At 42.4% G+C, this 26,723-nt stretch overlaps 1 protein-coding gene across 1 annotated transcript in view; it reads right to left on the bottom strand.

The window, feature by feature from the left end:
• Positions 1-766: 766 nt before the first annotated feature.
• oca2 (oculocutaneous albinism II) overlaps positions 767-26,723 on the bottom strand; it is an 84,252-nt gene continuing 58,295 nt past the window's right edge. Inside the window, exons 22-24 of the mRNA XM_050054592.1 lie at positions 24,231-24,324; positions 23,384-23,477; positions 767-2,305 (exon numbers count right to left, since the gene is read on the bottom strand). Of these exons, the coding sequence (XP_049910549.1) occupies positions 2,218-2,305; positions 23,384-23,477; positions 24,231-24,324 (276 nt within the window). The 3' untranslated portion in view covers positions 767-2,217. The remainder of the gene's footprint in view (positions 2,306-23,383; positions 23,478-24,230; positions 24,325-26,723) is intronic.

Here is a 26,723-nt window from a genome sequence, read left to right as displayed (position 1 = left end):
AGATTTACTATTGGTTCTGCAACGTAGGGAGTTTTTTTAAACTCTGAAATTGTATCCACCCATCTAAACACAAAATCAGGGAGAAAGTCATCAGTCTTTAGTTAAGCAAAGCGTCTAAAGACTGACTTGTGAGTCTATGCATGATCTCATTCTTTCGGTCACTTCCCTGAGCTCATGACTATAGGTGAGGGTTGGGATGTAGATGGATGGGGGGGGAGTGGATGGGTAAAACAAAACCAGACTTTCATCCAGGAGACCACAGTTTGTGTCATGTATGAAACCAAAAGTCAAACTTTGTTTTAACGTTATGTTCCATGATTTACATATGCAATGTTAGATGACAAACGTATTTATTTGAACCTAAAACATTTTTTTTTTCTAAACCTAACCAAGTACTTTTGGTTTTGTTGCAACCATTTTACAAAATTAACCACATTACAATGTGTTTCATGCTAAAGATGCTAAAGGGTGCCCTCTGTGTATCCATGAGACACCAAGGGAAATGACAAGTAGCTGGTATTCGACCACCGGGGAATGAGAATGTGTTGATACCACAAGTCTACCCCTCCGGTAGTACCACTGTAGTCATAATTGGGATTTTTGCACAGTTAGCCTGTTTTTAGTGCCATATTTAAACCATTTATAAACCAATAATAAAGCCACTGGTTACCTTATTAGACAGTGGTGCCATATATTTTATAAAAATAAACTGAAACTGAGCCAAATGAAAAGCAGAAACATCACAACCTTTATTGTTCATGTTGATAGCTGTCTGAATGTTCTGAAACATGAAGGACGTTCAGGTCGTCGTGCTGCACAATAAATACAGGTGGTAGTTTCAACTGGACAAGCTGAGAAGATGTTGTCCGTTCCACGTAAGAGCATTTACATGATCATACATTTTCTACATTAAATATGGTTAACTGAACTAAATCATTGAGTTTACATGAGATAATTGTGTACACAGTACAATAGGTAGTATACAATGTTTAGATAACAGTCTACGTCTGCTTCATCTAATCATCCTGCTGATTGAGGCTGTTGTCAGATTCATTTATTGAGATTTGGGCGATGACAAAACAATTAGACATCAACTGTTATAAAATCCCTTTCACTGGGTATTGTGGTTCCTTTAAAATATCAACATACGTTTGGTAAACCAAATGTTCGCCTAAAAAAGTGATCAGTGTCCTAAATGTCTCTAAAAGCAAATCAGTGTCAGACAACTAACTAAGAAATAAGTCGTTGCTTAATGTAAACAGACCACATAGGTTAACAAGAGAATGAATACTCTGACATCAGAGGCCATAGCTGGAATCACTTACACCAGTTACACCCATTGAGGCAGTAGCACCATGTATGGTATGATGGAGTGGGACCATTTTTCTCCAGCAGACTTGTGTCCTTCCCTTGGATCAACTCTTGTGAGGACATAAGGTTTGAGTTTTTGACAAGTTGGTAAAACTCGACAGGGTGAGGGTGGACCAGCCATCAAGAACTAACGCATCGCACTCATGTTGTTGGATGTTGGACTCAATTTTTAGTCAAAGCTCCTGTAAAGCCCGTTTCCACCATGCAGTACGGTCCAGTTCAGTTCGGTATGCATTCTGTTTCCACTGTGAAAAGTTGTGGATGGTACCAATGGAACCGTTTCATACGTCACCATTTTTGGTCCTGGTACTAAAAGGTGGAGCTGTGAACACTGCAGTCCATTGATTGGTCAATAGCTGACGGTCACTCTGCTCAGGGCTGAGTTGTACCACTGTTTATACTGTGGAGAGTTGTGTGAGTAAACTGTAACTATAAAATGAAAGGATGCTTTGCTGCTTCTTGCAGCAGCTGGAGTCGGAGAAAAAAACAACCTAATTCACTGGGTGCTGGACGGAGCAGTGAGTGACAACAACCCTGCCCACATGAAAGAGTACTGTTTGCAGTGGAAACACTAGGGTCTAGGTACCATGTCTGAAGGGTTAATTTTGGTTTCAAAGGTACCATACCAAAAGTGTTTGGTGGAAACGGGGCTTGAGTCTGGTCCCTGCTGATCTGCACTTCGGTCAAAGACGTCTTCCAAAATATGGCTGCTGTGCTTCATATAGTGCCTGTAATCTGAATCAGGTCACTTATCACATTACAGAGAGCTGAATGCTTGAAGGAGACGTCACACACACACACACACAGACTCACACACACTTTTTGGCTCTGTACAGCAGTTGTGGATCACATGTTCCATCCCAGTCCGATGTGGGTGGCCAGCAGGTAGCACATGCCAATCATACACGTCATGATCATCATGGGGAATCCTAACCTGTAAGAGGAGAGACAACAACACATTCATGTCATGAATTAACAAAATCACATTTAATGTTAGTCACTGAGAAAGTACAGAGTATTAAACTTATCTGGTCAACAGAGAGGATTTCAAGGATTACTGAACAAACAATAATGGTGCAAATAATGAATAAGGAGGCCCAAATGAAGCTCAGCGTAAGTTCAATCAGGAAGACTTTCTTCACGCTATATGCTGCTGCCAAACTTTAAATCTCTCTGCTCCTGTCAGCTGTCAGTTTAGGTGGAATCGTCACAACCTCCTCCACCCCATTAACCTCCAGCCTTATCGCCAAAGACTTTTCACATTTCTCATACTTATGTGCACATGTAAATAAATATTCTTTCCTCTCAGAAGGTGCCTCTCTTGATTAAAGTGGTGATACGTTTATGGATCAGAGTCATGCAGAGGTTCATGGTCCCCTGAGGATGAATCCTAATTTATACTTCTGTGAAAAAGCTTGTGCAGAGCTTTGCAGAGCCACGCTAGGCTGCACACCTCCTGAAAATGTGACTACGCGCCAGGCACCTCAGAATTTTGGAAGATAGATAGATGATAGATAGATAATTAGAAGATTGCCAAAGAACCGGAGCCTGCGACCATGCACTCTCACTGCAAAGGTAAAGATACTTGAAATAGGCTAGAGTGAGATCATCTAGAGTGAAAAACACGTCTGCTTTTATTGCTGCCGAAAATTAGTCATTGTTATAATGCAATGCAGGCTTTTTAAAGTAAAGCACATTTACAGCAGTAATGTAACAGTCTAAACAATAAAAAGTGTTTACTGTGAAGGATTGTTGTACCGACTGTGTCGTGTCGGATGCCATATTGTCAGAAAAATTATCATCATCATCATCAACAGTCCAAAAATGGGGAACCGCAGACACATTTGGCTACATTTCTCAACATCAGACAAATGGAGCTGACGACCTAAAGCAACTCGTTCATGAATAAATGTTTGATAAGGCAGCAACATCACCTAACCTCACCACTTCCCTCTATGTTAGTGTATAATATATTATAATATAGAAGCGATTCAGAGTGATACATGTAAGTGTTTCCTGTTATCCCCTCTCTCTCTTTTTTCATTGGACATCTTGTTACTCGCACTTCAGAATAAACAAGTGGACGAGCTCTAAACATAGAATCAATTAGCCATCTCCGTGCGGCTGACCTGACATTTATAAACAGGTGTCTTTATGACGTTTTCAGAGGCTGATTTTCTAGTGTGAGGTCAAGAGAGGAAAGGAAATTACGATGAGCGGGGGATAAATGGTAATTTTACTTTTTTCTTCATTTCCACGCTGCACCTTGAAGAGACCTATTGCCTCATTTTAAAATGTTTCATAAAGCCTTTGTAAATTTCAGTAACGTCTTTTCCCCTCATTCTTCTACTGTTAAATTTCAACTGTCTGTCTGTTTGTTTATCTTTGTGTTAGACCTATGTTTTTTATTTTAGCAGCCACAGATGGACAAACTCCTCATATGTTAAAACATTCCCGGCATACAAACAGATTCTTATTGTGATGTGTGATGTCGCACAGGGTGACTCTCCTTTCACTTGGCTCACTACACAGGGAGGTCAGAGCTGCACTGACCTGATGGAGCTTGTTCAGATTCAGGGACAAATTCACAAAGAATAGACTAAGGCCGCTGCTAGCACCATGAATCGTGCACCATTTGCAACCTATCTGCCCCGTTTCATGGTCCGATTCACAAAAGGTATTGTGCTAACGATATTACAGCGTAAACAAGTCCATAAGGTTTGGCTGCTGGGTTCAGCTTGCTCCTTTTTTGCATGTGATTGCAACTATTCATGTGGCAAAGTATAAATATTGCATTTGCAACAAGAACACAGTATACAGAGAAATGGCAGAGAAAAAAAGGAAACTGATACTTTCAGACGGTGAGCTACAGGTCCTGACCGAATGCAGAGGCATTCCTCAAAACCGTCAACCGTATTTTGTATCTGACATCCAAGTCTCTTAGTGCGCGTCCGTTACCACCATCTCTCTGAAGGTGCTAATGATTTTACTGTAACTGTTTGTGACTGTTAGCGCTGATCTGACTGGTTTTGAATGAGGTTCATTTACACAGAAAAGAGCCAATTCTGCACTGAAACTATGCAGGTTACCTAATTTAAGTGCATGTAAATAATACAGGAGCACCAAGATCTCTCTTAATCCTCTTCGTCCCAGGTGGGACATAAGGCTTCGACAATCTGCCTCCATCGGGACCTGTCTTGCGCTGCATGCTGTGCCTCACCCCATGTAAGGTTCATCTCCTTCAGCTCAGTGGTCACGGTTCGTCGCCAGGTTGTTTTGGGTCGACCTTAACTCCTTTTCCCAGCTGGGGTCCATCTCAGTGCGACCTCTGGGATTCGATCCTGGTACATTCTGAACACGTCCCAGCCATCGTAATCGGCCGCATTTGATTTCCGACACAACAGTGGTGCACTTGGTCTTCCTGTGCTGTGCAGCTTTTTGTTCAAGATCTTCTCAGGCCAGAAGATGCGGCAGATTTTCCGGAGACATCCATTGTGGAAGGCATCGATCCTTTTCATGTCACGTGTTGTCACTCGCCAGCATTCCAAACCATACAACAGCACTGATTTCACGTTGCTGTTATACAGTCGGGCCTTTGTTTTGAGGCTGTACTGCTTTGACTTACAGATAGGGTGATGCCTTGCAAAAACACTGTAAGCCTTCCCTAGCCTTGCTCTGATGTCCTTTGGTGTTGAGTTGTCTTTGCTGACGAGACTTCCCAGGTAGGTGAACTCTTCAACATTGTCGAGGGTTTCTTCATCCACCGTGATTGGTGCTTCTGGAGCATTAATGCACATCACTTGTGTTTTGGCGGCGTTGATGTTCAAAACTGTTTGTTCTGCATACTATTTAAGTCTGTCAGTCTTCTCCTGCAGGTGGGTATATTTAGAGGAGAGAACAGCAAGGTCATCGGCAAAGTCCAGGTCCGCGAGTTGGGAGAACAAAGTCCACTGAATGCCCCTGGGTTTATCGGCCATTGTCTTCCTCATCACCCAGTCGATGGCCATCAGGAGCACCAAGATGCTATTTGCTTACCTATGCAGTTGGGGTTTGTGAATGCAACATATTCTCAATCCCAACTCGTCAAATACTGACACTTGGTCAGTTGCCCTACAAGTAAAATTATGACTCTCTGGGTATCCCTCCAGCGTTAGTTTTGGACACTTAGGGGCGGCATGTCTGTTTACACTTGTTACATGCAGTATCTTTTCTAAATGAACTGCCATTTCCACAGAAAATGTACAAGTTTCCACTCATTAAATGCATAGTCATTTTTCAAAAAAACGTTTTTAAGTTTACTTCCTTAGGTTGAGGCAACATACATGGCTAGGTTTTAAAGTAAACATCATGGTTTGGCTTGAAGTAAGTACATTTGTTACTAACATTATGTAACCTCAAGTGACATACGTCAATTGTGTCACATGACATACTGCACTAGTGTAGTGTGCTTCACATTAGCACATTGCATTGTTGTTAAAATAATTGATTGACTTTTGTTTTCACATGGGAAACAAGTGGCGGTCTCCTGGGTCAGAGTCCAGAGTTTGCTTGACATATCCACTTGACTTTCTCACTCTTTATACTTGAGTAGTTGCTCAGTCCATCTAAAAATTATGCCGTCCAGTGGGTCTCATACCAACACTAAAGGGTGCCTAGGTACGTCGGTATCTGACGCCAAGGGCCACTGATAAAGCATCAGTATTTGACAAATTGGGAGTGAGACCAATCGGTGGTGTGTGTCTTATTTGTGCAAATTCAGCAGCAGCAAAAGCCGCATGATCCTTTTGTGAATTCACTCTTCACTGTCTTGCTCAAAGACACCTCAGCTCTCAGATGGTTTGTCTTCCTGCTCGCTAACTGCTGCTCTGAGACAGGCCCAATCAGATGTTAAAACAGGTTTGCATATTATTTGCCAAATTAAATCACCTGCTGGACGAAAAGAATCTAAACAGCCCTGTAGTGCACATAAACAACTGACTAGTTGTTGTGTTTGTTAGGACATTGTGATACTGCCTGGCATTTTTAAAGGCCAGCCCTATTCTCATTATAATGACTGGAATTCAGTTAGCATCATGACGCAGCAGCAATGATCACTGCCATTACAGTAGCAGTAGCCATGTGAAACTGTTGGTAGACTACAGACTACAGGCCAGACTGCTTTCCAAGTTTGTCATTCCATAGTTAGTATCATGAATTTAAAATGTGCCCTCAGATGACTCCAGATCTGCAGATGGTTTGTCATTTGGATGTCTACCATGTCCTATATGGACACATGGCTGCTCCGAAGGCCAGAGATCTGTTTGCCCTCAGTCTCTGACACAGATCCCTTTAGGAGGACAAGAAGAGAGAGGAGACTGCATGCATACGTAGATTTATTCTGTCAAAGCAGGAAAGAAGTGATTAAAACTATAGCACCCCTGCTAAAAAATTAACTCATATCATTAAAATACTATTGAGAGCAGATGTTGCTTACTAGTGTAATGGTGCAGTGTGAGGTGAGAGGATGAGTCGATGATAGACTCGATAAATAAGTCAAAACAACCTCAAACCTGCTGCTGCCATATCTCACACTGATGATGGCTCACATTATCGTTTATTAACTGTGCTAATCTCTTCCATTGAGATTAATGACAAAGTGATAACAGCGAGGTATTTCTAATGCATGGACAATTATTATGATGATGACGCATGATAACAATCCAGTGAAGGTAATGGGCTGTTTGTTTGGCCAGCATCAAACACAGCTTTATATTCTACCAACAGACATACCTTTATCTTTTCAGTGTGAAACACCCATTACAATAACGACTGCAGCACACACACACACACACACACACACACACACACACACACACACAGGTCAGACAGGGCCTCGCAGACAATTATGTGAAATGGCAGGGTTAAGTGTGCAAGCTTGATTTTTAGAGAGATGCAAAAGGTTACATGTCTCTTTGCTGCATGCTTTTTTTCCCTGATCTTAAGGCGGGAGACGACTATTTTTGTTCAGTTGCACTGATGTTCAGCATTTGATGGGCAGTGAGTCATAGGTGCCCAAGACATTTTGTTTTTTTATATTTCCTATATGCCTTTTATGGAGGCAAAATAAATATGTAAAACACAAAATACAGTTGAAGTGGGAACATTAAGTATTTGTCAAGGTGGTGTTTAAAGGGACAGTTCACCCCAAAATCAATAATACATATTTTTCCTCTTACCTGTAGTGCTATTGATCAGTTTAGATTGTTTTGGTGTGAGCTGCCACATGTCAGAGATATCGGCCGTAGAGACGTCTGCCTTCTCTCCAGTATAATGGAACTAGATGGCACTCAGCTTGTGGTGCTCAAAGCACCAAAAAATACATTTTAAAAACTCAACAGCAATGTCTCTTTCTAGAAATCATGACCTGGTTACTCAAGATAATCCACAGACCTTGTTGTGAGCAGCTTCATGTAGGAACTATTTTCTTTTTACTAAACTACACCCGCCAACCATATCACTGCGCAGAACAAAGCATGCATCTACTAACAGGCGAGAGTCTTGTGCTTGTGGCAGCACAAGATGTAAAACTCCAATGTTAGCTTTCTCAGTAGTGCCAGGTGAGCTAGCAGTAGATGCACACTTCCTGTTGTGCGGTGACACAGTTGGCGGAAGTAGCTCAGTAGACAGAAAATAGTTCCTATATTAAACTGTTGACAACAAGGTCAGTCCAGCTCAAGTTAAGTTTTTCAAATGTACTTTTTTGGTGCTTTAAGCACCACAAGCCGAGTGCCATCTGGTTCCATTATACTGGAGAGAAGGAAGACATCTCTACGGCCGGCATCTCCAACAATCAGCAACTCACACCAAAACAATCTAGACTGATAAATAGCTCTACAAGTTAGAGGGAAAATATGCATTTTTGATTTAGTATAAGTATTTTTACGACTGACAATGTGAACTTTTGGAACATGACTGAACGTGGTGTCAGCAAACGTAGTTTTTTTGTTTAAGTCACTACATTTTATCACTCTGTGTTCCCTCTCTAAATTCAGAGGATTTTGCAGGTCTGTGAACTCAGCGCATGACGTCTTCATGAGTCCTTTTTGTCCTCAACAGCAGTTAGTGGAGTTTTTAATCCTGGAGTGGATAATTGATCAGTTGATCAATCAAAGCTGATCAGATCGGATTAATGGATGAGAGGAGCAGCTGCTGCAGAGGCCAGTGAATGCAAACTTTTAGACTCAGCTTAATGAACGTACAAGTGTCACTTTCACTGTGCCTGACGTTCTGCTGCTCAATCTGTGCCCAGAATTGCTCTCTACGCTACGACAGCAACATAAGCCCCTTTTACACTGCCAGATTTTCTGCGAATGTTGGGCCATTTTGCCGGCAAGCTGCGAGCTTTTAGACACACAGAGCCGGACTGGCGAGTGGATCCGAGGTGCCCAATTTTCCGCCTCGTAGGGCAGTCATATTGGCGGAACCCTTTTAGTTTAAGAAGAACCGAGGCACCCTTCCACAACGGGAGGGGCTGTTGATGACTTGTGGGAGGAGCTGTTGATGATGCCGCACGTGCGACCCACTGGCGATGGACTAACAGGAAACAGCTGGAATTAGTGCGCAGCTAGAAGCAAGAGGGAAACGCAAACCTGACAGACACTGTAAAGATGAGCAACTGGGGAGACAAGGAATTGTGCGCCCTCCTTGCCCTCGCAAACGAAGAGGCCATTAACCGTCAGATGACGGGGACGGTGAAGAACGGGCCAACTTATGAGAGAATCACTGAAGGACTGACCAGCCGCGGCTTCCCTCCCACGTCACTGTTTACGTCACACGCTGAGCTACACATTTTGTTACTTGCTCACGCCCCCCATTGCCCCGAAAAAGGCACATTCTGTATAAACAAAAGTAGGTAGGCGGCATTTTGCTGCACTCCCTGATTTTGTTTTTATACTGCCAATGCTGAAAAAAGACTGATTGGGCTTTCCTGTAAATTTGCACAATTCCTATCTATAAAGGGCTATAATGTTTCATGGGCGGTAATGTAGTAACGTTTGCTGCTTTTGGCTATTACTGAAAAAAAGTTTCAAAATGCATTTCATGGTGCTTACAGTATCTGCACCATGTTGGTACAAACTTGTCTATAAACCAAACAGGACGAGTGATAAAAAATTGCCAAAATTAAAGAGCACCCCCAGAGAATGTGACGCACCAAGCTTCATATAGGTGTGATCAAGGGTGTCAGAGTCACTGACATTAACTGTGGTCAAATTTTGAGCTTTAATTAAAGATCCCCCATGTGGCCAAATAAAGGCTGCATTTCATGAGCTCCGTATTTAAGATTTTTTTTGACAGCTGGGGAAAGTTAAAAGTTTGGACGGTTTCATGTCTCACAAAAAAATTCTGAGTTTAGGCAGCTGATGCAGTGCCCTCATTAACAATGAATCACTGTTGTTCTTTTGTTGTGTTCTGTTATTAATAAACCAAACTGTGTAATCAAATATCAATGCCATATGGAAAACAAAAACATATAAGGGTTTAGTACATGCTTTTTAACACAGACAAAGATGTGCAAAATCCCCAGAGCACATATAATAGAGGAAATGATCTCTAACAAAAGAGAGTAAGGACTGAAATCATTTACTTTCCATGTGCATTTCTTGATTCCTTTACATAGAGTTGGAAGAGCTGGCAGCAACTGGCCTATTGTCTGTTCTCTCTTTCTTATATAAATTCCTATATATAGGCCATTTCAAAGTTGAATATGACCTTTCAGATGCTGCCATATATCGAGTCTTCTGCACTGGAGAAGCTGAGAGAAGAATAAAGAAATCCAGAGGACCTCAAATGAAAGTGTTGATGTTGGAAGTATGTATGCACACATCTGATAACTGTGTCAATGTATTACGCTTTATTGCTACAACTATTTCTTCATTCAGATGAATATCATTATGCAGTTTCCATTTAATATGCATGTGGAAATGTCAAATTAGTACTTGAACTAAGGATTAATGAGGCTAGTCAAGCACTTAGGCTCATTAATAATGATTTCAATACGGTGTGGTGGTGCATTTAAATTGTAACAGAGTCAAACTTTGTGAGTAGCCAACTGAGCTGAGTTGCAAAGGTCAGGATGATTATCATTTTTATTTACACATCAAAGGTTTAACAGGGTGTGAATAATGAGGAAAACCTCAGAGAAAAATGTCCAACTGAAATAATGGGGAAAAGGTAGAACGTGTCAGGCGGGGAAACAGAGATTTGCCATGATCTGCCTTTTAAAATGTATTTCTAAGAACCTGACCTTTCACTTCCTGTAGTTTAAGAGGTCTGTTTCATTCATAACAAAACCTCCTCCTGTTTCAGAGGAAATGGCCTCAGCCTGCTGTTAACATTTGTCAATTTACCATTTGCAATTAACTCCATGTTTAAATGCAAAAGAAATTAACCAGCCTGTTCTCATTACCAAACTCTGATGCTTTGTCATTCCCCTCAGCATGTGATACCAACGCCTCAGGCACCCTTTGGTTTGTTTGTTTTTGCTTGTGAGATACACCCAGCTTTTAACTAACTCTAATTTAAACCCATCTGCAGCAATGTTCAACATTTAGAGTAACTAAAGTCGTATGAAGAGCAATGAAGTCTGTGTTTGGTGGGCAGGAGGGATGATCGATGGCTCAAACGAACACAGACTTTCACCCGGGATGCCCCCGTTTGTGTCCCGTGTAAAACCAGAAGTCATTGCTGTTTTAACGTAACATAACTTATGTCCGTCCGTCGCATACTGACATCACTGACATAATGTATTTACATCATGTTACTTACTTATTTTACCCAAAACATGTTTATCTAAATCTAACCAAGCAGTTGTGTTGCTTGAACCTAACAACAGTTTCAGAACTTTAATCACATGTTACGAGTTCCACCCAGAAGACAGCTGTGCGTCACATACAGATGTTAAAGGGTGCCTTTGGCGTCTGTATCATGCACCAAAGGCACTATGAAACAACAGTATTTGACCACCTGGGATAAGGACACATTGAATTAACAGTGATCCTACTGATAAATTTCAACCCCCGTCCCAAAGTCTCGCTCCTTGTCATCCTCTACATGCTCATCTCACCTAATATTTGGGGGAACATATATGAAGTGCAGGTTCTCCAAGTTCTCTCTCAAGAAATTCTGAGCCTTAAACAGTTAATTTTAAGCATCCTGATGAATGTTCACAGACCAATTTAGGACTTTTCTGCATCAGTTTATGGGGGAAATTATGGGAGTTTTTGAGCCCTCAAAATATTTATCCAAGATCCTTGTGAGGGTACATCAACTCACAATAGGCTGGATGACACATCCGTCATTGCTTGAGAGCGTCTGTTTCACTTTCACTGGCACTGTGCAGTTTCAGGGTTCGGGTAGGAACCCGGACACAAAAAAGACTACAAAATTTGGCTGCGTTACGGCATAGGTCATATCCCCCTCCTCTCTTTAGAGTAGTGTAGCCGAACCGAGGTGAACGAAGTTAGACGTGGTTGTCATGGCTGAAGCGACAAAGAAAAGGAAGAAGGTGAAGGTGTCGGAGGAGACAAAGAAAAGAAGACGGGAGAACGATAAAACAAGGGCTTGAATAAGGATTCATAGTGACCCGGCTTTCACACGGTGGCAAGAGCTGAAAGAGGAGGAGGGATGCCCGACCGATGGTGACCTGGCGCTGTTACTGCTGTTACTTTTTACTTAGGAGACTCACTGTCTGCAGGTTGGCTGCCTCAGGTGCATCTTCAGATAAAGTGTTAGCCTACATACAAACAGCTTTCATTTTAGTTTGTCTTTAACACTTTGCTGTAAGCACCGCGAGCGCGATGTGCTTGTGTCGACCACGATTGTAAATCATAATAGCGGTGAATGAGAGACTGTGGACAGAGCAGATTGAAATATGGCTTTCTACATGCTGATCACATGTATTGATAAAGTATTGGTTTGGCTGGCAGAGGTTTTATCGCACTTACTCACAGTAACAAGTGTAGTTGTCGTCGTTATCTTGAAGTCATATTCCCTTCACGGTTGAAAGTCCAGTGTTTGTTTGACCATCCCCCTGTGCATCAGTGTCTGACGCCAACGTCGACTGACAAAGCGACAGTATTTGATGAGTTGGGAGTGAGAACGGGCTGAGGGGGCAGGTTATGTAGCGCAACAGGGCAGGGGTCTTGGATTTTTTTTGTGACTCTCGCATTATTCTCACATGATTCTTGATTCTCTTGTGATCTCGCAAATCCAACTACATTGCAAGGTAAGGTGATTTAGGCAAAATGGAGGAGTAGAGTGAAGTTGTAAATACAGAAACCTCTTTTTGTTGGCAGTAGTAGTGGTATATTAACTGCATAAAAAAATGTCAAACTGCAACTCAAGTGAAATATTTTTAAATGTTCATTTGGAGTCTTGCAGTACTGCCAGACCTCAGTGTAAACAAGAATGTGTTCTTAATGACTTGCCTGGTTAAATAAAATAGAAATAAATACTTTGCTCTATGCCCTTATTATGCTCTCCTTAGTTACTGTTGCTTCCTCTGTCAAGCTTTCCATTCTTGCACAGGATGTATATAATTAACAATGAAACTGTGTCATCCTTACCGATGGAAACTCTTTTTCACAGAGGAATACAAAAGCAGCTTCATTTCCAGCCATGGCAACTGTCACGGACAGATTTCATCAGCTTTAGCGAGCCAGCTCATTAAGCTAATGTGCTAGTCGTGAACAAGTTTGGGGTTTTTTTCAAACTGTATCTGCTGTTGCCACTGAAGGCTGACCACAGAAATAATCCCAATAATGAGAGAAATTACTTATACTTTAACAGTCACATACTCTGTTCCAACTGTGTGAGACGCTGATCTGTTTTCTTTTGTTGCAGACAGCGGCTGACTGGGGATTAAACTGCTCTTCAGTCTGCTGGTTTCTTAACGATAGCGTAAAACCCACAGCTGTATCAGTTACAGGCTCTGATTATTGGACCTTTTATGCTAAGTGGTGCTACAGAACAGAAATCTTCAGACCACTAAAGCACACCACTCATCGTCAGGCTCAAGAATCAATGCTATAAAACACTCCAGAGCTGGATAGTAATGTAGCATTCAGGAGTGTGGATGGAGGGTCAGGGTTTGCACATTGAACTGGAGTGGACCAATACAGCTCACATCACACTGTGCTGCAGAGCCTACATGTTTCTACCAGTGTCATATACACTGGTACACTTTAAAAACATATATGTAAGGGATAAAAGTTTTTTACAAGGTCAAGGCTGTTGAATAGCTCACTGACATGAGACCACTGTGATATTTATCTTTGTGGAATGAATGTCCACATAAGATGGATGGAGTGAGGAATCTCTTAACTGCTATCATAATCAGACAAGCTGAGGTCACCTCCACACGACTGAGTCTCTTTCTGCTGAGCAATACCCGTTTCCCCATCCCAGGTGCAGCATGACGGACAGAGGGCAGATGAAAAAGTTGCCACAATACAGCGCAGAAAGAAACAAGGTTCACCTTGTCTAAAAACTCCCGTCGTACCTCGTGATCTCACACGTTGATTTAATTGTATGTGATGGGAGCTCTTTGAAAGTCCTGATGCAATCTCAAAGACTTTCTTTAGATAAACTCGAGGGACGCGCTCGACTGACTGTGGAGGCTGTTTGCTTGACACAGGACAGTGCGGCTCCCTATAACAATGCCTGACCTGTGCGATTCAATGAGCGGTATGACTTGCAGAAGTTTAGGCTGTACGGTGGCACAGAAAATGTCCTTTGTACCTCCAACCTTTTTCCCTGATTACAGAGCATGCTAGATTTATTGCAGATGAAGGTAGCACACCAGCAGTTACTAGTGCAGGGGTCACTGATTCCAGCCATAGACTGTGTTAAAGAAGTAGACATAGCCATCTTGATGTCAACCAGTGTTTTGAAGCCTCGAGTTTGACATTTTTGCTGTCACCATCTTTTTCTCTTGCAGCCAGAAGTGACCATATTTGGAAGAGATGGTGGAGCTGGGGATGGTGCGCATTGCTACGCCTCTATCCTGATTGACAGGTTGCCAAGGTAGCATTTTTCAATCCCAAGGTAGCCACACCCTAAAGCACCCCGTTTTATCTTCTGTTTTACTCTAAATGGGACCAAAATTTACACAATAAACATTGTGCTGTATGGAAGAAGACATAAAACTAGCGGGTCAGACCATTAATCTGTTAGGAAAAGGTTCACCAAGGTAACAAATCAAGTGAGAAGTGAGAACAAACTTCGCTCTGCAACCAGTTGAGTTGCCCCCTGCTGGCCATTAGAAAGTATGCAGGTTTAAGGTACCTTTGCATTTGCCCCTTTTACACTGCCTGTTCAAGGCACGAAAGTCACATGCTGCCTCACCATGTTGTATATAAGGTACAATCACAGAATGGGAGACAGAGTGGTCTCACCTGTTAGCCAACATGGGAAGTAATAACCGCACTGAAGCCATATCTGTATAGACGGACAGCAAGCAGGAAGCGACAATGGGCAGGGTGGATGTGAAGTTTTGATGACACATAATGTGTGTGACCCATGGTGGGAGATTTAAAAAGTAGTTGTTGGCAGTTGGCAGCTAACTCAAAGACGAAGAACAGCGGCCATAAACGTCTCCAAACTGGGAAAACAATGAGATTCAGGAGCTCCTTACCCTCCAAGCAAAGGACGAGATCAACGGCCATGTAACAGGGAAGATTATTATTGCTATTGTCTACATAGTGCTGCCAACACGTGTGTTTTATGTCACACTAGAGGCACTGTTGTGTTACTTCATGCACGTCACACCTCTTGTGATTCCATGATGCCAGGATGCTGGGCCAGCATGATGCCCCCCATGTTTGATTCTATGTAAAAATGCAAAGGAGACACAAAGAAGGGACTCTGTAACGGCCCTACAGCGTGATCTCTGATTATAAGGGGTATTGTTTTCACTCTTCAGACCTGCAGGTCCAGCCCATTTGCCAGTGTGAATGTTGTACTAATGTACATTTCTGCAAACCATGGGTACGTAACATTTAGCAGATATGTTAAGAATTTATATTCCAGCAACGCTGTGGTAACGTGGTAACCTAGAAATCCAGATGCCCCGCCCCTAGCAAATTCTAATTTGCACTGCACGGGAATCTGGCCCTGACGAGCAAAGCCCACTGAATCGCCTATCGGACCAATTAGATCAGTCTATCTGACAGAGGTGGGCTCTGGGCGGGCGTAACATGATGAGGACAGCGCTGCGCCGTAGGAGTAGAAAAGTAAACAGCCAAGATGGCAGCTGCCAAAGGACCGCGTCCATTCAATGTAGCTTTGGAAGAAATGCTAACCCAACTTATCTTTTTCCTTGAGAGGGGAACAGAAGACTGCCCTAGAAGCCTTCATTTCCAGGAAGGACGTTTTTCCCGGTTTGCCGACGGGATACAGCAAAAGCATAATCTATCAGTTAGCCCCACTACTCGGCAAACAAATGGGGTTTAGTGCAATGAATACGTCACCTTGTTTTTTGCTCTGATTGGCCATCGTGCTATCCAACTGCGTGTGGTGGCACTTGAAATGCCTCAGTTAATGCTGCCCCTTGGGTAGGAAGGGTGTATCGGTGAGGGTCAGACTCAAAATCTTTCTAAATTTGAGTCTGGATTTCCAGGCTAGTAATGTGGTTATTTTTGCAACAAAACTCACTTGGTTATTGTTAGGAAACAATCATGTTTGGGCTTAAAATACCTGCTGCTGGGGCACTATCCAGGTAGTTCAAACAGATTTCTATCAGTCTAAACTTCATGTGTGGTTTCATCTGACTGTTCAAAGCCCAAAGAGGTAAAACTCTATAACGTTAAATACACAGAAAACAAATAATAAAAAAACAATACAAATCTTTGTATCAGAACTTTGGTTTTTCCGCTTTCCTGTCCCATTAATCATCTCACGTAGTGTCGTGCACAACACACTCCACAAGGCGTGCAGTGCACACAGATGATAATGAACTAGCTAGCATTCCCAAAAACTTTACTAATTTACAGTCATGTCTTGTGATTATCATTCACCGACAGATATTTCCCAAAACTGTTTAGATGCTTCAATTCAGTATGTTGTTTAAAATTTGTTGCCAAAGCTGCTGACATTAAAACTTGTCTTTCTGACCTGGTGGCCACAGCTGGCATAAAAATGTGAGATTTTTTCCGTTGTAATCTGTACGGATTTGTTCATAAAACTCCTTGCATATTCATACAAACTGGCTTCAGCAGTAATGGGAGTTGCATTGTCTGAATTGCCAGTTGCACTAGCCATGCAGGTGTCATGTTGAAATCTGTTCCCATGTCAAGTGGTGTTTCCCTCCTGTTAATATGCGGAGCGCCCCCTCTGTGGTAAGGTAAAGTAAAAGTTTTGGTCCATTTTCAGGTAGAAGTAAAAACATACCAGCAGGGAAAGTCTCAGACACAACACCAGCATTCTGAGGGCATGCTGGTGTGCATGACACAGTGTGTGTAGCCTCGCGTCACCAGGCTCTTCACATAAAGTGAATAGCCTGGTTTTTATTCAATCTGAATTTTGTCTGGATTCTGGTTCCGGTCTAGAGAGCGGATGCAGAATTCACCAAATTCACCAAAGTAAAAGTGTTCACCAAAGTAAAACTTTAAATTCTGGCGCACCATCGATTTGAGGTGATGAGGGGTGTAAGAAAATCGATTAACTTAATGGCTTGGGGCTTTTCTTGTAAATTATATTCTTTAAATTAAAAGTTTCACTGCATTTTTATTAGCTTGGTGCTTTTATTTTGACGGAAAGGCGCATCCATCGAATTCCGGATCCTGTCTCACTCGCCCTGGTTCTGGTTCCTTACCAAAACGGCCACTAACGGCCCCAGACTACAGTGTGTGAGTGTTGTATAGTGTTGTGAAAGTGAATGACAGATATGAACTCACTCTTTTAGTGCATCCATGCACGATACTGATCTCACAGCCCCTAAGATTTAAGCTGTGACCCCTCAGAGGGAACCCAACCCCTAGCTTGGGAACCACCGGACTAAACTACTTCATATTTTTCTCGATTTAATTCTCCCTACTTTTATTTGCTGGATTTCAGTTAATTGTAGGCTGAATTGTTTATTTTTTGTCATGTAAAGCAATGTATCTCTAAAAGCATTATTATATGCTATATTAGCTGTCACTGTGAAAATGTCTACCAAGCTATTGAACTGTAACAGCAGCTATTTCTCACACTGAGCATGCGAGCTCTATGATGGCTCCCACCCTGTCGAGCTCTACTGTGTATGATGCAGTACATATAGAGTAGGTGCCTCTGCCATGCTCCCCGGGTTAATGGTTTGAGGAGAGGAGGATGATCAGGGCCTCGAGGCCTGAAGGAAGCAACAGGGACAATACCAACTAACTGCTGTGCTATTCAGGGCCACTCATTTTCCTTTGTGATGGTCTATCAAAAAGGCATCCGTATCCCTGCGGGCTCATCTGGGCTGATTTTAACCACCTGATGCAGCACTAGTCAGTCCCAGCTGCCTGGAGTCGCAGACAGACTTCTCTCCCCCGTACCTGTCTCTCTGAACAGCTGTGACCCCTGCCACAGACAGCCAATTACAGGCAGTGCTTCAGCCGAGAGCAATGCTTCTGTCCAATAACTGTAAACACAGCTACAGTGTGAGAGAAGTGAAGCTGACAGGCTGCAACTGCTCTTATCCATTTCAGTGAAACCCCCATGCAGATGGAGAATCCTCAGTCTTTTCAGTGCAACAACAAATATGAACAGTATTTCAAAACTAACTGTGATGACATTTTCCATCAATTATATCATCTTTCACTGAGACAGACTGAGAAGAAAATCAGAAATTGACAGTGACAGGGTAATTGTGCATTGGTTTTTCAAAGATGACCAAAGATCACCTGTTGTTATTCTTTTCCTTCACCAACACCGGACACAAGCCCACTACCTGTCCTCTGCCCCTGTCTGGGCACCGTGAATGTCTGGTAGCTAATTTCATGGCAATCCATCTAAAGTGGTGGACTGAAAGAATATTGCAGTCCTCAGGGTGACACTGCTGGTGTGGCTATAAAAAAGCAAAGAATAGAAGCTCACAAAAAAAAGATAAAAATAACAGTAAATGTGCAAAGGACGGCAGAATTGCAGAAAATGACAGGTCATCTATTTAAGGACTCTCCGTTAAATTGGCAGCAGTGATCAATCCCTGTCGCTCGGCCCGGTGGAAATGTTTTCTGGTGACCTTGGCTTTCACCACGTGATTTTTTGATGCACATTAGGGCTCTGTCTACACGGATAAGGATATTTTTAAAACTGGTTATTTTCCCCTACATTTAAAAGAAAAAATCTGTCCATATGACCTTCATTTTACAAAACATCTTTGTCAACACTAGAACGCAAAAACAACTCCAAATGCTCGAACTGAGATGGTGTCATTGTTTCCCAAACACTCGGTCTTACAAGTCCATATGGAGACAAAGTAAGTGGGTTTTTAAAAACTTTCCTTTAGTTCCACTGTGTAGAAATAAGTGGCATCAAGCGGTGAGGTTGCAGAACCGAAATTTCCCCCATGTCCCAAACATGTAGGAGAACAACTGTGGCCAATGAAAAACACTAATGGTCCCATCTAGAGCCAGTGTTTGATTTGTCTGTTCTGAGCTACTGTACAAAAGGGATGCTACTAATAATTGTTTTTTAATTATTGACTAATCTGCTAATTATTTTCTGGGGTAATCGATTATTTTTCTTTGAATTTTTTTTTTTTTTAATTGAAAAATGATCATCAGCATTTTCCAGAACCCATGATGATATCTTCAATCTGCTTCTCTTGTCCAACCAAAGGTCTAAAACCCAAAAACTCTTCATTTACTGTCATAAATGTTAAAGAAATGCAACAAATACTCACATTTAAGATGCAGGAACCAGCAAATGTTTGAGATTTTTTCTTTAAAAATGACCGAAACGCATAATCAGTTATCAAAATAGTTGCCAATTAATTTTCTCTCCATCAGTAAATCAATCATTCGACTATTATTGTGGTCCCCGTGGAAGAGGACCTGCAATGGCTCATCTAAGGTAACGAAAACACACAACAATTCTTAGTTTCAGATGATTATAAACTAATAAAAACATAGTTATTAATATTAGATACTACTTCTGCTAATAGAAGCCTCTAAATCCTACATACTGGACCTTTAAAGAGATTTAGAGGTCCGTTTCCTTGTGGACAAGAGGCCAAAACATGCCGGAAAATATAATTTTCAAACACATCTGTATACATGTAGACAGGGCCTCAGACCTAGTCCACATGGACACAGGTATGTTTGAAAGTCCACACAAGCACGGTTATAAAATTATCTCCATCTAAATGAAAATGCAAGACCCAACTGAAGCACTGTGAAGAGCATATAACCATAACCCTAAAGCCACACAAAGAAGAAGAAGATATTGGCCAATCAGAAGCCAGACATAAAGCTTATCCTCAATAAAGTAGAAAAGCAACTGGACATACATGTTCCAGTATTAAAAGTGGTGACAGCAAGGTTAGAGGCTGCACGTTTTTGGCCACGTCTCCCATTGTACAAAATGTTGCCTCACTTGGGATGCTTCACAAAGGAGATAACGGCGCACACTCACAGCCTTAAAACTCTATTTTCCCTGTCAACTAATGACAACTAAGATTGGTTTATTATCAGTGACCTAAAACTCAGTTTACAAGTGGACAAAAGGTCGAAACACATTGAAAAAGTTACATTTTCAAATGTACCTGTGTACATGCAGACAAGGCCTTAGTGATAAGAATCTACATGGTGTTGGCACAACCACAAACACTGCCTTAAATTAAAAGTGTCAGCATGTATAGTGGCCCTGCTGTGAGACATTGTTTTCTATGCACAAAGCAGGGTTGTAAATCCCACCTGCAGACATTCAGCTGATTCGAATATAATCTGTGACAAAACCAAATCACACAGGGAACGGCCTCGCACTCTTCTCATCAGCACATACGGTACACATGCTAGCTCCATAAATCAAATGACGTGCTATTACCAAGAGATTGCATATTAGGCCTAATCAGACTCGTATTCATCCGTCTTTCAACATCACTGACCACTGCCACTTCTCCAACAAGCAAATTGCAAAGTATGTCTGGCTGTTACGTCACCGGAATTAAAACTATTAGTGAGCAGGTGGCAACTTGGGAGGCAGCGTACTTGCCATCCTGCTTGAGATATAATGACATTTTTCACCATTCACTTGGCTTTTTTTTAACCCACAAGAGAGTTCTTAAATCAAACTGAATATTTCACTCAGTATCTCTTCAATCAGTCACATAGTCATCCTTTTTTCCTCTAGTGAGCACATTTTGCACCGGTTTAATATTTCCCACACTCACTGTGGTAAACATTTCTCAGTAGCCTCACACTGGCGCGGACACAAACTGAAACCACTGCTCCGACCAGATGACACTAACTCATGTCTGCCAAGTCTGGAGCGACAGAGCTGTACACCTGCTGTATGTGTCCCGAGCAAGGTCAGGTCATCAAATGGTCCTGCTTATACAGATACATTAAACATACCCAGAATCCCAGCAAAGCCCCCTGAAAGAGAGCTTCTGCCGCATGATGAGTGAAAACCCAATCACCAGAGTAAATGTTGGCATTGTACATTTTCTGGTGAGGAAAAGATGTTTTGGCTTGAAACACCCACATTTGGTGGCACAAACGCTAGTGTAAAAGCAGCGCCAGGTCACTAAAAATACCCAGATTCAGTGGCCGAAGTGTCGGTGGAAATGGCCCAATGCTCTACCAAAAAACACCCATGTCTTGTGCGAGTGGAAAAGTGGAAAAGCCCCAGTGGGTGGCTTAAAAACACCCAGGTTCAGTGGCCAAGATGCTGGTGGAAATGCTGCAATGCTCTGATAAAAAAAAATCCCCAGGGTGAGCAGCCAAAACACCCGTGAGAAAGCTGTGATGGGTCGTCATAAAACAACCAGGTTTGTAGGGCCAAGTGTTGGAAACACTGTAATGTTCCTTTGAAAAACACCCGCGTTCAGTCGAAAAGTGGCAACACATTGCTAAAACACACCCAGGTTCAGTGGCCCAAACGCCAGTGAAAACAGCACAATGCTCCACTAAAAAACACCCATGTCCGGTGCTACCTACGCTGTAAAAAAAACAAAAGCCACAATGGGTGGCTTAGAAACACCCAAGTTCATTGGCCCATATGCCAGTGGAAATTCCGCAATGCACCACTAAAAAACATTTACTTTCAGTGGAAAAGCAGTGACAGGTTGCTAAAAAGGCACCCAGGTTCAGTGGCCAAAACACTGGTGAAAAAGCAGCGATTGGTTGCTATAAAAACAATCAGGCCCAAATGCTGGTGGTGAGGCTCCATTTAAAAAACTGGCAACTGGTGTTTAAAAACACCCAGGTTCTGTGGCTCAAACGGCGATGGAAAAGCCAGGATGGGTGGCTACAATATAGGGGTGTCAAACATACGGCCCATGGGCCAGAACTGGCCAGCCAAAGGGTCCTATCCAGCCCACTGGATGACTTTGCACACCTAATATTGATACACTTGTGAAGGCTAAGAGGTGCAAGGTTTCAGGAACAAGTTAAACAGTTAGTAGCCTTCATGTAAAATGCTGCTTAAGAGGCTTTTAAGGTGCGGACACACCAAACCGACATCAAAGAACGAGCGGCGATGAAAGCCAACTGTTGTGTCGTCTACGTCGCCTCACATCGCTCTGTGTCAGTTGCATTTGAACACACTACACGGACTACATCCGACGGCCAAGTAGCACGTACATTCTGCGCCTGCGTGAGAGAGAGCGGAGGGAGAGAGTGGTACATCCTGTCAGCCAAGGGGTTTCCTATCTGTGCAGCCGCACACAGCAGCACCTCCACGGACTATTACATCCAGACGGTCCCGGTGTTTCCTCCGCAGGCTCCACTTCACTCAGCTGCCCGATAAACCCGCTGCTTCTTCCCACTTTAACCTGAATAACAAACCAGGGCTCGGTGCTCCGGTTGGATTCAAAGGGAGAGCCGGGGCTAGCTGGGAGGCTAACTGGCTGAGCTTCCCTCCAGTCATGCTGCGGCTAACGCTCCGCTAGCCTCCCAGCTAGCCCCCGTTTGTTATTCAGGTTAAAGTGTGAAGAAGCAGCGGGTCTGTCAGGCAGCTGAGTGAAGTGGAGCCTGCAGAGGAAGCACCAGTTAGCCCTGGTTTCACTACAGGCAGATTCACTTGCTACAGGGGCGAGGAAATAAAACCTGAACAGCCAATCAGAGGGATCTCTCTCACTGACAAGCTGATTCAACATGCTCAATCGGCCGAAAAGCCATCGACGCCAAAACTTATTATGGTCATATTTAAAGATAGTGAATATTGTGCAAAATATTGTCAATCAGCAGCTTCAGTAGCTTCCACTTTGTTGATGCCAGCATTTCTGAGTGTGGAAAAACTCGGACATGTTGTTCAAATTGCACTTTATTTTTAAGACATCTCAAGCTGTTCATCATCTAGTTGTAAATTGATATTTTCAGAATGTACTTGTACCTCTTTACAACAACAGAAAGAGAACATTTTGTAGGTGGTGTGATTTATAAGTTATCATACAACGGTTTTACTGGTCCCACTTGAGAAAACATTGGTCTGCAGCTGGGGAGCACTCTCACCTAGATATCACTCCATCCACCTTCCCTTCCTCCTCCCGATGACAAAGTGAGGTCATACACGACGTCACTTTAAAAATGTTGATATGATAGGTATGAAATATACAAATGTAACATATTTGTGGTTTGCAGAGACGTACACTGACAACATTTTCAGGACTGCTCCCAGGCAGCTCAATACACACTGCTGGCATCTCCCATGGTGCTACAGGATTCACAGTCATGCACAAGTCTAACAAAGTGACAATAAAGCAACCTTGGGAGATTTTAAAATATGAGCTTTGTGACTTTTCTTTTGTAATGTTGCACTGCTTGATCTGTCATGTTTAGTGACATACCTGAAGAACTCGATGAAGGAAAAGCCGTAACCGTGTTGCTCAGCAATCCCTGCACACACAACATTGGCTGATGCTCCTATCAACGTGCCGTTTCCTAAACAGACAGAAAAACAACATGAAGGACTCCTAACAGGAATGTAACTCGATGTTATTCAGGTCTGAGTTCGCATAAAACACAGCTACAAACAGCATGAGCTCAATGAAAAGGACAAGTATTAAACATGTATGCACTGCTGTAGCAATAATTATATTACTAATTATCTGTCAGCATACTCTCAGTATTCTCAGCCTTGATCTAGTATAAAGTTTTCCTATTTCTAATCTGCTGAAGGCAATGTTTTGACAGTCAGAGTGCGTATCCATCCCGCCGCTCAATTCAGCTCACATCTCAAAAGGTGTCAGTGTGTGGATGGAGCTGGGCGGTGGCAACATTATAGCCTACTGCCAATCGATAGGGACCTGTCACAGTGCAGTTGATTAAACTGAAACGCTATGACAGTTCTCTAACTCTCTCACTCTGTGTGTCCTTCCCACCCACACAGCCACACTGTGCTGAAGGGCCGGCCGCCGGGGTGTGGTAGAGCCTGAATGAGGCGAGCTACGAAGGCCTTGGGCAGCTTTCACAAAAAGCACAGCCTGACCTCCCAGAGGAGCGACACAGCTGTACAAAGTGCGGCTGTCACCCAGAGCATATGATGTCTCCTTCTGGCAGAGGCCATCGATAAAGATCCACACCTTTCAGACTGGGATAAACTATGAAGTCCCTGGTGACTGTGAGGGATATTTTGTTGTTTGCTTTTAGCCCAAAAACAAATACTCCCTGTTTTTATACAGAATAAAGTCTTACCCCCGAGACAGGCTCCCATGGCCAAGGCGAAGATGAGAGGTTTTACTGGCAGGTTCACATCTGCATCCTGACTGAGGTTGATGAGAACTGGAATCTGTGAGTACAGAGATACATATAAATGTAAGTTACTAAAAATATACACTGCTTTTAATATCTTAGATACGGTGGCTGACAAGGGCAAATGCACTGTAATGGCCCCAAATATTTTAATCATGGCAAACGTGCTGCAGCTTTAGAAACAATGCCAATTTCAAAAAACATTAGAGAAAATCCAAATGTGACAACAAAAACATGCTGCAAATACACAAAACTATTTTATAACTATTTCATATGCAATGCTTGACGTTGACATGAACACATTTTTTGCCATGAGTCTAGCTGAATTTGATATTAGTCTCAAACTTCCAAATACTAGCAACCCCCCAGTATATACACACAAACAGGGGCTCCATTTATGTGATGGGTTTTACATGCTACATACAGTAGGTGATGGGCCAGATCAGATCCCACCATGACGGCAGAACAGCATCTTCTCAGCCGTGTCCCAACCATTTCATTTCCTTAATATTGTTGGATTATTTTCTGAGAAATTTACTTAAACTCCTGCATCGCCTCAGAATATGAGTCTAGAAATGAAACATAAGAGCGTTCATGTGCAGCGTAGCAGTGAGTATTTCCATTGGTTCCTGCTGGTGTAAACAAATGTTGCATGACGGAATACTGGCGTGCGTATCACTTTCACTTATATCAAAATGACTGCCCCTAGTTGGGAAGAGCAAAACCCTGCCGCGTATTTTCAGGAGACATAAAAAGAAACTAACACTGTATCCCAATGGTGACATGATTTGCATGTGGTCGGCTGCCACAGAATCATTCGTGCTTAACGTTGAAGGGAAATGCACTTATTCGTCTTATCTCGTCCAAAGACACTTAGCCGGCTCGGTCCAAATATTACTAAATCCACTTTTTGCACAGATTCAACAAGATATAACGTGTTAACTAGTGAACTTTATTTTTACCGTTGGACAAAGTCAGGCGACCTGTCCATCAGCATAGCAGACAAGAAGGGGCTCAGAGCTGATCCTTGATGCAGTCCCACTTCCACCTTAAACTCCTCTGTCACACCTACAGACACCTCACCACTGTCCGACAGCTCTCATACATGTTGGGATCTTTGGATCTGAGGATAAGGTTATGTTTTGGCTTAAAATATCTGCACTTAGTGGCACAATTTCTGTTGGAAATGCAGAAATGTCTTGCTAGAAAACCCAGTTTTGGTGGCACGATCAGCACCAGAAATGCTGCAATGTTTTACTAAAAAACAACTGGTTTGGGGCTTTTTGGTCTTGAACAGTGGGCTGCTGCTTGGCAGCTGTTTTGCACAGGTGTAACACCATCCACCATTCCCTCCTCCTGTCAGCTCATATACATATAATCAGCACTACCTCACTTTAGAAATGTTGATGTGATACATAAGAAAGCAAAGAAGCCTATTTCCCAAACTATCCTCTACAAACTACACGTAAAAGAGCCTCCAAACTGATCCATTCATAAATTCATTTTCTGGTCTGACTGTGGTAAAACAAGTCTTTTTTTCAGCTCCAGTCTGTTGTGACAATCAGGACATGCTTTCTTATCAGCTGTGCACTGAATTGAGAATGGATGCAGTTTGAAGTCCTCTTTTATTGGCAGAACAACGCTTGCATGGGCCTGAAAATATGAAAGAGGAAAATCCCTGGATGCAGTGGTTGACTAGTCAAAAAAATCTGGCTGTTTAATTCTTGCGAGCAACATCTCATCCTGTCAGTGGGATAACATCTTTTGCTTTTCTCTCTGTCATTTTAATTGAGCACACTTGGCTCCTCTAACATATTGATCTCTGTGCAATCTATTGATTTTCAGAGAAACAGACAGCTGACAACAAAAGTGGTAAAAAATGGTCTGATACTTTGCAACAGAATTAACTGTAAAATATGTTATGTTACTGGTTAGGTAGCTGTGTCTGAGAGAATCTTTCCATATACAGCTACCAGTTATCTTATGGAAAGTCAGATACAGTACTGTGTTGTACATTCTTCACTCACAATGTCACTTAAAGTAAAAATGGGCAATGCTATTTGCAATTAGATCAATGTTGTTTTCTCTGGTCTTCTTTTAGGAAACTATCAGGCATGTGATCCTACACTGTAGGTTTGAAAATATTGTTGCAGGTCCTAGCTGACTATTGGAAGACACAGTGTTTTAGTAATACATGATGCTGGGAACCACATATATGTCAAGGTAGTAGTTGAGGTAAAAACATTGGTCCACAGGGGGAGCCACAGCGATCGGTCGCATTTTAGCCATTTTGAAGCATTTTTCTGTTGTTATAGCGCCACCCAGTTGCCAATTAGAGTTAAATTTCTCCAGTCACCTTGAGGCGTCCTGTTCTACATATCTACCAAGTTTAGTAAAAATCCATATGGCGGTTAGGCCTAGATAAGAAATGAGCTC

Source organism: Epinephelus moara, chromosome 10, assembly GCF_006386435.1.
Source record: "Epinephelus moara isolate mb chromosome 10, YSFRI_EMoa_1.0, whole genome shotgun sequence".
NCBI lineage: Eukaryota > Metazoa > Chordata > Actinopteri > Perciformes > Serranidae > Epinephelus > Epinephelus moara.
This window is presented reverse-complemented; position numbering and strand designations above follow the sequence as displayed.